We start from the raw sequence: 13023 nt of genomic DNA, 5'->3' as shown, positions 1-13023 counted from the left end.
TCATGGTCCTACCATCAATGCGATCGTACCAAAGGCGCTTGATTGCTACATGTCGACGTCCCCGCTACAACAACCAGCCAACCAGGGCTTTGGCTAGTACACCTATTGCCGTCTGAATTTGCACCACCAAATGAAGCATTCATCATTCCACAAACAAGATTGCCATACTAACAAACTCCGTAGCTAACAAGTTAGCCAAACAGCCTAATATTTTATGATAATATATCCTTTATTCAAAAGAAGACAAATATTGCTCCTACTATTGATATTAGCAAACATATGATTTTTTTAGATTCAACAATGATTTGTGATATGCAAGTATGAGAGGCAATACCTTTTATTTTAAAAGACAATGTATCACGTGCAAACCAACATCTCCGTATAAACTATGAAAACTTCAATCTTAGTTATTGGATCAACATCCAAGGGGTACGGGGGATTGAGTAATTTTACAAGTTGGACTCGCCCTTGGATTGGGTAATTATAAATCTCCCCTCCTACCTCTCTGCGTCCCTCTCCTTGGATGTTGATTTGATGGTTCAAATTGAAGTTTTTATAGTTTGCACAGAGAAATTGATTTGCATCTAATATGTTGTCATTTTAAAATGGTAACAATGCCTCCTGAACGGAGGGAGCATCGAAGAACGCATTACATGCGGCATGCCTCTCTCGTTTCGTCGTCATTTGCTCGTGCTGACCACTGCGCCTTTGTAAAGCTGCTCTGCTAGCCTGCGCAGCGCCGAGTCGGACGAGCCACCCTCCTCCACGGCGTTCCTGCACGCGGCCTTCATCTCCATGGCCTTCTCCCTCGCCTTCCTCCCCTCCTCGCCGCCGCCCATCAGCTCCCTCACCGCGCGCTCCAGCTCCGCGGCCTCCACGAAGTTGTCCCGCTTCCTGTCCACCTTCATCGCTACGGCGACGCCCATTGCGGCCACCAGGATGAACGCGTTCAGGTGCTGCTCGGCGTACAGCGGCCACGGCGCCAGCGGCACGCCGTGCCACAGGCTCTCGAGGGTGGAGTTCCACCCTCCGTGCGTGACGAAACCCCCCACGGCGGCGTGGGCGAGGATCTCCCTCTGCGGCGCCCACGTCGGCCACACCAGGCCTCTGTCCTTGGTCCTCTCGAGGAACCCTTCGGGGAGCAGCTCGGCGAGGTTCGCGTCCGTTGGGCGCATCGCGCCGGGCGCTGACGGGCCGCGCAGCACCCACAGGAAGCGGTGGCCGCTGCGCTCCAGGCCGCGGGCAATCTCGTGCACCTGCGGCGCGGCGAAGAAGCCTTGGCTGCCGAAGCAGAGGAGCGACACGGAGGCCGGGGGCTGCGCGTCGAGCCACCGCACGCACTCGTGCGGCTGCTCAGGGTCAGGGGGTGACGCGAACGATATCACGGGGCCAACCGGATACACCGTCGGGGGACGAACTCCGGGCGTGCATCGTCCGTCGGCGATGGCAGCAAGCGTGCTCCGCTCGAGCTCGGCGGCCGTGTTGACGATGATGCCGTCGGCCTCCGCGAAGCGCCTGCCGTGGTACACGAACCACGTGTAGTTCGGGTTCTTCTTGTCCATCACCGGCGTCGGGAGCGAGGACGGCGGCACCGGCGGCAGGCCCGGCATGTCCACGGCGCCCTCCATCTCCTCGAACTCGACCGTCACCTCCTCGTGGAGCGCCGGCAGGCGCAGCATCAGCGCCAGCGTCGCGGCGTTGGAGGTGAAGTAGACGTAGGCCGGCACGGCGAGGTCGCGGCACACGTCGATAAACGTTGTGCAGAAGAAGTCGAGGACGACCGCGGCCACCAGGGACGCCGAGCTGGAAATCGCCGCCTGGACGTGCGGCGCGTGCATCTGCACGAACCGGGAGACGAACTCCTCGATGCCGGCGTAGTCCGTCGGGGGTTCCACGGCTGGAAGGTGGACGAAGCGGACGTCGAGGCCGGATCCCTCCTCCCGGCGGACATGGCCCTCGACCTCGGCCGCGAGCTGCTCCGTGGGCGGGCGCATGACGAGCACGGTGAGAGAGATCGCGCGGCCGGCTCGGCCGACCAGCCACTTGCCGGCCTCGAGCAGGGACATGAGGTGGCCGGTGCCCCACACGGGCACCAAGACGACGGTCGGGGTCGCCATGGACGGTGGATAGGGCGTCGGGAATCCTCGGAACAGGATGCTTGGGTTGGGGAAAAAATCACAATACAGTGTGCATTGAACTGTGTCGTGGGATATTGAGTAAGTATACTAACGCGCCAAGAATTGGCGCGCGCTCGTGCGCGCGGGCCCACGTGGGCCCGGGAGTACTGTTCATGTGGGGCCGTGAACACTGTGCATAATTAAAAATAATAAAAGGTACTGTTCATGCGGGCCCGGGGGTACTGTTTGTAATAAAAAAATAATAAAACCTATTCATGTGGGTCCGGGGTACTGTTCATAATTAAAAAAAATATAATTCGTAATTAAAAATAAAAAAATAAAAAAGTGGCCCCACGTGTTTAAATGTTTAGTTTTTATGCACAAAAATAATTAAAAAAATGTATACTACATTTATCTCTATTATTTATTGGATTTTAATTCCACTTCATAAACTCGCAAAATATAATTATATCACAATTTATGAACTATATCTATCAGACTTCATTCAATACATCAACACGTTGTCAAAATATATCAACACGATATTGCTTTAACTGTAACACACGATAATATATTCTTATTATTATTTTAGATCAAACCTTTTGCTACAGGCGCGCAAAGCGCGCCAACCTGCCTAGTTGATTTCTCAATCTCGGTGGTAGGTGGCAAAAGGGCCGCGGCGTGTGAAACTTGAGGTCTGGAGCTGTCCCCATCCAAAGTCAGTGCTTTGTGCTGTGCTCGGCCATTTTTTTTTTGTGGGAGTTTTATAGACATTAAATAGGCTGTTATATCAGTATTTTTGATGATGTGGCAGTGTACTAATGAAGAGAGATGTGAAATGAGTTTCAGCTCGTGTTTAAATGTTTTGCAAAAAAAAATTGGGATGGAATCTTGTTAATTTGAAGTGCTAAATGAAGTCTATTTACAAACTTTTTGCATAGATGGGTTGTAAATCGCGAGACGAATCTAATGATGCTAATTAATCCATAATTAATCAATAATTAACGGATGGTTACTATAGCATCATTGTTGCAACTCATGGATTAAGTAGGCTCATTAGATTCGTCTCGCGATTTATAGCCCATTCATGCAAAAAGTTTTGTAAATAGACTTCATTTAGTACTTCATGCATGTGTCGAAACATTCGATGTGACTTTTTTTTTACGTTTACGTGGTTTATGGGGTGGGAACTAAACAGCCCCTCGTAGAGATGAAATCATGTGTACACTGTTATCTAAATAGGTTGTGTCTTGCATGTAACTTAGGAAACAACAATAGATGAAACTATGCATTGAGGGAGGAGTGTTTTATCCTAGTTTCAAACACACTGTGTTCGACTAGCTGGTGCTGATTTTTTGTGAGAGAAAAGTACTGCTGGCTGGTGCTGGTGGCTGATGCTGGTTTTGTGTGAGAGATAAATACTATTAGCTGAATGCAGTGAAGATGAAGCGAACAGAGTGTATAGTTTTAGATAATGTGTCACTCTAGGTACGCGTGTCCATAAAATTTCCATTGAGAATGCCCTAAACATCCACTCCCCCGTGCTCCCCTGTCCCCTGATTCAATGGCTCGGCGTGCAGATGGCCCGAGAGCCGAGAGGGGCCGTTGGGAGAGCCAAACTGCAGAGCTCGGTAGGGAGTCGGGTCCGATTCGAGGTCGGAAAGGTTCAATGTCACGGTGTCTCACAGTATAAAGCATGAATGGTGACGTTGAGCGAACCGATCTAAGCACCAATGGCCAAGCACAGGATTTGCCAACATCTGATCTTGTCAATTTCCGTTGTGAAGATTACTGCCTGCCATTTCTTCAAAAAAAAATTACTGAATGTACACTGGGGCTTCTATAACAATTGGACATTGTACATAGACACCAGACTGGCATTTCAGTCTCGGAAGCAGATGATGTCGGGAACTGAAAGTGAAAGACCACGTGAAACACATCCGCATTCAGGCTTCCCAAAGAAATTCATAGTTTCATGCTACGCAATACCAAGGTATAATCACATGTACAGCACGATTATCTATATCTCTTATAAAAAAAACTCCCCATTTAGGATCATTGATTGCGATTTCTCTGAAACAATCTTAAGCCACGTCATCCTTTTTTTTATTTCGGCCGTTCGATCTTAAGTCACAACTAGGTCATGGCCATTCGTTCTTCCCCTCCTGCCTAGCGCATTTAGAAAAAAAGAACACTAACAGACTTTCAGTTATCACTTTAAACACCAATAGGCTTTGAGTTATCACTTCAGTTACGCATGTGCACTTCGTATCACGCAGCTCGGCTTCAAATCTTCAAAATCCGCGAGCGTGTTGGCAATTCGGCATCGGCTCGGCTTCACTAGCCTCCTTTGTATTGGCATCGGCATCGCGCGTGGACTCATCTCCCAAACGCTGCCATCTCCTTCTTAGTGGCACCCTCACGGCGGCCGTGCTTAGCTTAGGGCGTTCTACGCCCTCTCGTGCTTCGTCTCTGGGTTGGCCTTGCAGGTGTTGCCGCTATCCGCGTCGTCATTGCTGCTGGCGACACAGCTCGCCTTCAGCGCGGTGTTCGCGTTCTTCTTCGGCGGCCTCCGGCTCACACCCTTCTCAACCAACGCCATCGTCTTGCTCTCCATCGGCCCGGCGGTGCTTGGGGTTGGGCCCGGCTCCGAGAGGCCTGCGGGCCAATCATCGAGCACGTACTGGACGGGGTTCTGCGAGGCCATCGGCGCCGCACTGGCCAGGCTCGTGCTGCTACTCGCCGAGCTCGCCATGGCGCTAGGAAGGAGACGGCGGCGTGAAGCGTGATGCCGTGGTGCCGAGCAGATGCGTCGCGGCCCCGGCATACCTCACCGCATCGCTCGCGGTCCTCGTAGCCGCCGCCGTCGCCATTGAGCTCGCCATCGATGGCTCTGCCCGCTCCTCATCTGGTCATCCCCGCTCAGATGCTTCAGACCAGGTGCGTGTTTGCCCCCTCCCGTTCCGTGCTATACTCTCTCCCGTATCTGTGACATCCCGACCAAGGGCTTAATAGGATATTCATACCAACAAGTTGCAATTTTTTTCGGAAGTAGGTATCTAAAGAACTCCGAGGTTAAACGTGCTTGGCCCGGAGCAATTTGGGAATAGGTGACCGACCGAGAAGTTCTTTCCGAGTGCGCACGAGGGAGAACAAGATGCACTAGATCCAATCCCTATTTGATCGGGTTGTTGGATTTAGCACACAGTGAAACTGTGGTTTACTCCATGCCAAAGAAATGTTTCATGAGTGCTACTTTGTCTTGTTTTATTAATCTTCTATTTAGTTAAAATAATCTTTCTATAATCTCATGCCTCGAATCTCACAGCAATGCACGAGAAATCACATAGTATTAACGATGACAATGGCCGCACAATGTTCACATAGGAGACGCAATTCCGCATCCACAAAGGGCGCAGATGCTCATGGAAACTTAACATGATTCAGTCAGTTACATGTAGTATCAGCTTGACATCTTAATAAAAAAAAAGCTTGACATGAAAAGATTCAAAAGGAAAAGCCATGTCCCAGCCTCGAGGTCCCAAGTGCCATCGTCCTGGCAGAAGACACGGTCCCCCCGTAGCCATAGCTTGTTCTGAGGAGCAGATAGATCGATCAGGAGCATCCTTTGGCCACGGAAAGCGCCGTGTCATCCCCCCAGGGACGGCACCAGGGCTCTTCAGTCTACGGTCTTCGCTTCGGGTGTGGTTACGCATCACTTCAGGTGATAATTTTCCGAACCATCACCTGAAGAGCATATAATTCCACAGTAGTTTATTTTGGGCCAGCCCATTAATATTTGGTTGTTGCGCGTTCTGCCAGCTGCATGCATGCATGCATAAGCGGACGAAAATATTGATGTCATCCACCTCATGCAAATCCCCAAACCTAAAAAAGCTATAACTATTAAACTAATCATCCAAATTAAATTTAGATTGCACTATTACTTTCTTATGACTAGATCTTCAAACAAGACCACACTTGTCTATATTTGCACAACATTTTTGTAAAACATTTTTCTAATACTAAATAATTAATTTCAGCTACCAGGAACAAATATTTTAAGAGCATGAACAATAAATATTTTATGCGAATAAAAAGGTTAAACATAAAAAACAAATAATAATACACAACGAACAAAATATTACACATCGCGAACTATAGGCATATAGGATAAAAAATAAAAAATAAATATCACGAACAAATAGTTTAACATCACAGAACAAATTATCTATGAAGTGAACAAATAATTTAGCGTTGCGAATATATTAGTGTAAAAGAAATATGTACCAGAGCATTGCAGGTAAACAGTAAAAAATGATAGAAAGGAAATCAGTATAAAAACAAATAAACAAAAAAAAAAGAAAAATGTGTCTGTTACATGCTGCATGCCGCATGCATGCAGTTGCATAGCATGCAACATGAAGTATTAATTAAAAAATTATTGTTTTTTGAAGTTCACCCCGTGAAGTTGCGGAGCCCAACATCTGTTGGCGCATTGCGGTTGCGGTGGTGGCAGGGTTGCATTGGGCCGCACTCTTTTCCACGGCCCACGCATGCGGAGCAGACTCTTCAAGTGATAAAAGTTTTTCCATCACGCACGGTGTATATCGCAGGCTCGTCCGTCGCCAGCTCACTTCATTTAGTTTTTTTCTCGGCCCAAGTTGACGGCCCATTCTGTTTCGTCCCTTTTGTTTTCCTCGCGCTGCTTCGTTCCGGTTCTCCGCGTTCGGCCGCCGCTGCCGGCTTCCGCGAGGGAGACATGGCGAAAGATGTCCACTCAGGAGCAGTAGCGGAGGACGGAACAAAATTAAGGTATGACGTTGCTGGACTGATAAAAGCAAAAATTCAGTATAACACTTGTCCTAATGTATAAAGAGATAAAATCTTCCCTAAATAATTCAGCTCAAAGTTGAGCGTGTGTGGCTCTAGCAAAATCAGCCATACCTTGCCCTACCGGGTGCTCCGCCACTGCTCAGGAGGGTTCATTCAAATGGCTAGTATTTCCTCGAAGGTTGAGGCGCGCTGATGGTTTATTGAGGAGGCCGTTTGCCAACTAGGGTTTCCTCGCGGAAGGGTTCAGGTGATATGGCAGAAGATCTTCGATTCTGCTTTCATAAGATTTTTCTCAACGATTAGTTGGTACAATTTGCCTATTTCTTTTCCCAATGTCTTCCTGTGTGATGCTTCGTTCATTATTCCTCCCCCAATTTGATTTTGATACCTATGCTGTGGAGATGTGCAGATGTAATTTTTTTTATTCCATTTTGTAGTTCCTCGGTTAATTCCTTCCCACAATCGTTTATTTGCTTGGATTAGCATATATAATTGCTACCGCGGCTAATTTGTTTAGCTTATTTTGCTTGCACTTCGGTAACCTGTTCTGTACCCTTTGAGTTTGTACGTGAGTGAGAGGGGGTGGAGGTGTCCATCGCAACCTGAACCGGTGCCGATGTGGTGCTGCACTCTCAAGTCTCACGGTCTCACCTGCAAGTTTGGTGCTCACAAGTAGTAGTTTATCTTCGACCACTGCCTTTTGATTGACCAGATCCTATCTGTTAAGAGTAAAAGTGAATTGAATGATTGATTGTCTTTATTGATGGTTTAGACCACTTCTTATATATGTACAAGAGGGAAAGGGTGCCTATTCTCGAAGGGACATGCCCCTTCGTGAATGGCCCCTTCGTAAGTTGGCCCTTTCGAGAAAGGTAACCGTCTAATGACTAATCTAATTAACTATTATAGAAATTGATCACTCATACTAATTTCTTCATAGCACTCCCCCTTGATCAATTTTCTTCTTCTTTGTAATCAATTTGATCTTCTTGTGGTCTTGTAATCAATCAAATAACTCCTTGAAAACCCAATGGGAAAAATTAGGAGATGTGATATATATAACTCCCCCCAAAAACCCTTTCATGAAAAATATAAGGAGAATCTTTGAAAAACCCTGTGGGAAAAACTAAAGTAATTCGGGTATACTAGGCAAAACTCCTTCAAACCCAGTGGGAAAATAAGGAGAAACACCATAATATACAATAACCAATGTCAGTAGACCCTTGAGATAACCCAAAGTCTTAGTCTAATAACACCTTGACCATATGGTCAATATGCTTCAAATATCATCTTCTAAAAACCCCTGTGGGGAAAACTAGATGACATAGCATATAATTTTATGTTGACATTGCCTCATCAAAAACTTTATATGAGAAACCTCAAAAAGGAAAAACTCACATAAAGAAAATAGTACAATGTATCATATGTCTCAATATCATCCACCAAAAATCTCTTTGAGAAAAATGGATGATATGACATAGTCTTGTGTCGATATTGCTTCATTAAAAACTTTATATGAGAAACCCAAAGGGAAAACTCATACAAAGAAAAGAGTGCAATATGATGTTTTCAACAAGTTATTAATCAAAGAGATGAGAGACTCTCCCCCTGAAACTTGCAAACCTTTCATACCAATATATTCTACACATATGAAATGTGGAGTATAGTAGACCTTGTGAATATCTCTTCGAGATTATCACAAGTACTTAGTTTGCAAATGTTCATATGCCCATATAACCTATGAAACAGAACCATCTTAATGCAAAATATTGCATTTAGTATAACTTGTCTCCATCTAAACAACACAAGCTGCATTACCTTTATAGATAATGACCTTTGATTCAATAGAATCAATACCACATAACTTCAGTATGTGACATATCATTCTGTCAAGCTATACACATTCATGTGTAGCCTTATACAATACAATATCAGAATGATTAATGGAATTGACCATTAAATGTCTACGTACTTAAAGACTATTATATATTAGTCTTTCCATATTCATGTAAAGCTTATTTCAATGATCTGGAATTTTGGGGATCTTATAGATAACCAGAATCATGATATCCACGTAATCGGCCAAATCCGTATGTGCTATTTTAAGATATCAAAGATATTCTTAATTTGAATCTACCAGCCGTAGGTAGAATAACGCAACTATTAGATAGCAAATTATTGCAAAGACAATATCCGGCTGGGAACTTTTGCAATATATATATTAGCGCATAAATAGCACAGGGATAATGGACCACATGTCCTATTATCTTAATTCAATCACTATGGCATAAAACAATCTCCCCTCATATATTTTCTATCATGAGGTAGAACCAGCATAGGATTCCCTTTCATATTAAATGATTCAATATGATATGGATATAGATAGCTTTACTACAAAAACCTGGGAGAAGATACATGGATTGTAAACACAAAATAAAATTTTGGTTTAGACCGTATCTCCCATCTCTAAACTCCGTCTATAGATTACAACGTGTTCTTCACAAGTGTTCATTACCAATGATGTCAAGTTTATTGACAATCATATAATACTAGAAATTCCAATTAAGGATTCTGAAATGAACACAACGTGTAATCAATCATGTATCCCTTCAATATAAGGAATACATACAAAGTCGATTGTACCAAAATCGACTTAACTGTTTTAAGCCATATACCGACTTAAGTAATATACGGTATATGTTGCGATTTTATATATAAGTATTGGATATGTGAACTCCTTCCCGGAAGTTTCACAATATACCAAATCAAGTGATCGTATGTAATCACTACATCTGTCAACTGCAAAGATAGATGCTTTTGTATTACCAGTCAAAAGTTAGTATCGGAAATTTTATAATTTACTATAGAGAATAACTTGCATTTGAAAATCAATGCTCTGGGCTTTGCGTAAACCCCTTCTGCTACTAGTCTTGCTTTAATCTCACCACCTCATTGTTCTCAATCCATTCTTTAATGAAAACACTTTTGTACCCACAGTAAAGGTACGTCTAGGTGTTGGCTTTACTACCAAACACCTCTCTTTTGGTGAGCAAGACTATCTCTGTATGTATAACTTTACTCGTCAAGTTCCAGTAAGAGTGACAAAGCACTCTGCCATGGTCTTATTAACTGGATAACTTTGAGTAATGTATATAATTTATTCAGAGAAGTATGAGTCGACTCATGTAGCCTTTATATGATATAATTCTCCGGTTATCAAAACTCAAAATGGACCCTGAATGACTCAACGTGACTTACTTAAACGAGAGTCAGGGCTTTCCGATATCCCAGCATCAGTATTTTGGTGCACCTCTGAGCTGGGTTGTGGATTATAAATGTCCACAGGACATAAAATGTCCTCTAGGTATCTTTCAACCAAAGGTTGAGTTGTATTTACTAATTTAGAAGAAAATTATTCTATTGCTAGCATGAATAATCTTGCTTTATGGCCATACTGCTCCCCCCCCTTATTTACAATTGGGAGTTGTGTGGTTTTACTTAGTACCACTTCTCTTTTTGGCACATACTTGCATTAGATTAATGATTAGTAAATGCATGTGGCAGTTTATTTGCAATACTATGCAAATCTTTGAACTCAAAGTTCAGTTAATTTAGTACGTGATCCTGAGCTTGAAATGCTTTATGCATTCAAACATTTTCCGGGCATTATATATGGTACTTCAAATCTCCCCCTAATGCCTGGAAAAGCTCATTTATACTAAAACCCAGCATACGGGTTGTAAATAGATCCTCTCTAAGAGATATAGATACTGAACAATCGACGGAGATTTGAAATCTCAGATGATCCCCAATTTCCTGTGTGAACCCATCAATGTATGCTGTGGTGGTGAGATTGGTACGTATACAACGTAACCCAATCTTACGCAAATAGGAAATCTTTATGGATTCTCACGTACTAAATGCATATAGGGGATATGCAGTTAATCATAAGTCGGGAGTGTGTAAATCTAACTGACCCCAACACGAAGTTGGAAAATAGCAATTCTCTAACAGCGGTCCTTTATTATTTTGATGTCTTTCTCATAAATTTCATTTATCCTTTTGGATATTTAACTGAATTCTAATGCCGAAACAATTGTTTTGAGTCATATATAAATTCAGTAGTGTTCAGGACAATGAGCTCACAACTTGAGCCATTATTTACCAAATGTATGGTTGAGTGTGGATAGTTTACACACTCTAGATCATCTTATAGATGAATCTTTACAATCATAAAATGCCTGATCTGTCCATACAATGTTTGTATCGGACCCAAACATATTCTCTTGAATATGATCAAGGAATCTAAGACATTGAAATATGATTTTAAGATAAGAGGGTCTTAAAATCTATTTTATTGTGGTACTTATCGTAACCACACTTTTGAAAAAATATGACCAACAGAATTGCCAATAATTTTTCAACTAATCCCATAGGATGGGCAAGTTGATCATTCCAATTTTGGAATGCATCAATAGTGTGAAAAATTATCTTATACGCAACATCTTGTACTGGAATGACTGTATGCATAATACAATCAAGATGAGACTTATCTCATTACCTAGATGTCATATCCAATACTGTCTTCTTGTGTTTCCAAATGAAAACACATTTGGATATCTATAATTTGGTAAGATATGAGTCGAATTAGGACATAATTAAATATCCCCAATTGTTAACTCATATCAATAGGAAGAATGATAGTGGTAGAACAAACCAAACTATCATTGCATTGCATCAATTATGGCCAAAAATATTCCCTCTTCTTATCATAAGAACTAGGAACATTTTGCTTCCCCAATTATAGAGTTTGTGGTAAAAAAAAAATGTCCACTAGGCACGTACCATTCCCAGATTGGAATGATTTCCAGACTATCTATATTTATATATGACAAGAATTCAATGAAATTCTCATCTAATATATAAAAATCCATAAATATTATCAAGTATCAAATTCATAATATGATACCTACAATACTTATGTGTTGACAATGTGTATTACAACATCTTTGATGTATAACGAACAACCCCTAATTGAGGTTCATAAAATTCTTCCCTTAGTCAATGGGATAAAACCAATGCTATTTTCCACTGTCTATGGGGGATAATGATACCATCTAGAGCGAATTCATTAAACTCCTCTGAAGTCAATATCCACACATGTGACAGCCCATTGATTTAATTAATTTACACCTAAGATAAATTAAAAATCACTATGGTGATGTTGTAATCTCCAATGCAAAATTTAGGGGAACATCCATATCTTCACTTTGTTTTTGGATAGTTGGAGATAGTCAATAAAAATTTCAAACCTCACAACAATTAGAGGTAGTCACAAGATGTGTATACCTCATAGACAATCATTATTAATATGGCACACACATAGTAGATAATCTCTATGTCCGAAACATAGAGTAGATCTCTCAGTAGTAGGCAAATAAATTGCTGCTATAGGCACGATCTCTAGGTTGATATATTCACATGAATATACCGCAGCCAATGCCTAAGACTCTACTATCTGTGTGTAACCTTTAATAATGAATGATGGTAATCACCATAAAAGTGTACCATTTGTATATTTCCAAAACACTTATTTGGGAGAACACAATGTAGGTAATCATCAAGTTTAAAATAAACGTGATGTAGACCTCTCAGCAATGGGCGAATAATCCCTGCCATAGGCACGGTCTCTGGGCTGAATAATTCAATATGAATTAAACGCAGCCAATGCCTAGGACTCCATTACTTGTGTTAGGATCCCAAATATATCCAAAATATAGATATAACAATTTTGCATAACCCCTCAATAATTAAGAAATTTTTAATTAAGAGGAACAATCTTTATTAAAATGTTACTTATCGAAAAATAACCAAATTAACAGTGTTAACAAAGTACTCTACCATATTGATACTGTTTAATTCAGATATTAAAACAGAAAATTTACTAAGCACATAGTGCTATAGATGGATAGTGGCATAATTTGCGCAAATTCCGTAGGGATTAAAATAAAAATCCACTTTTTATGTTAGCCTTACTAGCAAAAATGGTGTGGCTGCCATTTTGCCTTTC

The 13023-nt window shown here is 42.4% G+C and overlaps 1 protein-coding gene across 1 annotated transcript; it reads right to left on the bottom strand.

The window, feature by feature from the left end:
• Positions 1 to 387: 387 nt before the first annotated feature.
• LOC120688860 (anthocyanidin 3-O-glucosyltransferase 2-like) lies at positions 388 to 2210 on the bottom strand. The gene has a single exon (XM_039971221.1). The coding sequence runs from the start codon at positions 2115 to 2117 to the stop codon at positions 681 to 683; it is 1437 nt and encodes a 478-aa protein (XP_039827155.1). The 5' UTR covers positions 2118 to 2210; the 3' UTR covers positions 388 to 680.
• Positions 2211 to 13023: the final 10813 nt, after the last annotated feature.

Source organism: Panicum virgatum, chromosome 2K, assembly GCF_016808335.1.
Source record: "Panicum virgatum strain AP13 chromosome 2K, P.virgatum_v5, whole genome shotgun sequence".
Taxonomy (NCBI): domain Eukaryota; kingdom Viridiplantae; phylum Streptophyta; class Magnoliopsida; order Poales; family Poaceae; genus Panicum; species Panicum virgatum.
The sequence above is the reverse complement of the archived record's forward strand: the minus strand, read 5'-3'. Positions and strand labels throughout refer to the sequence as shown.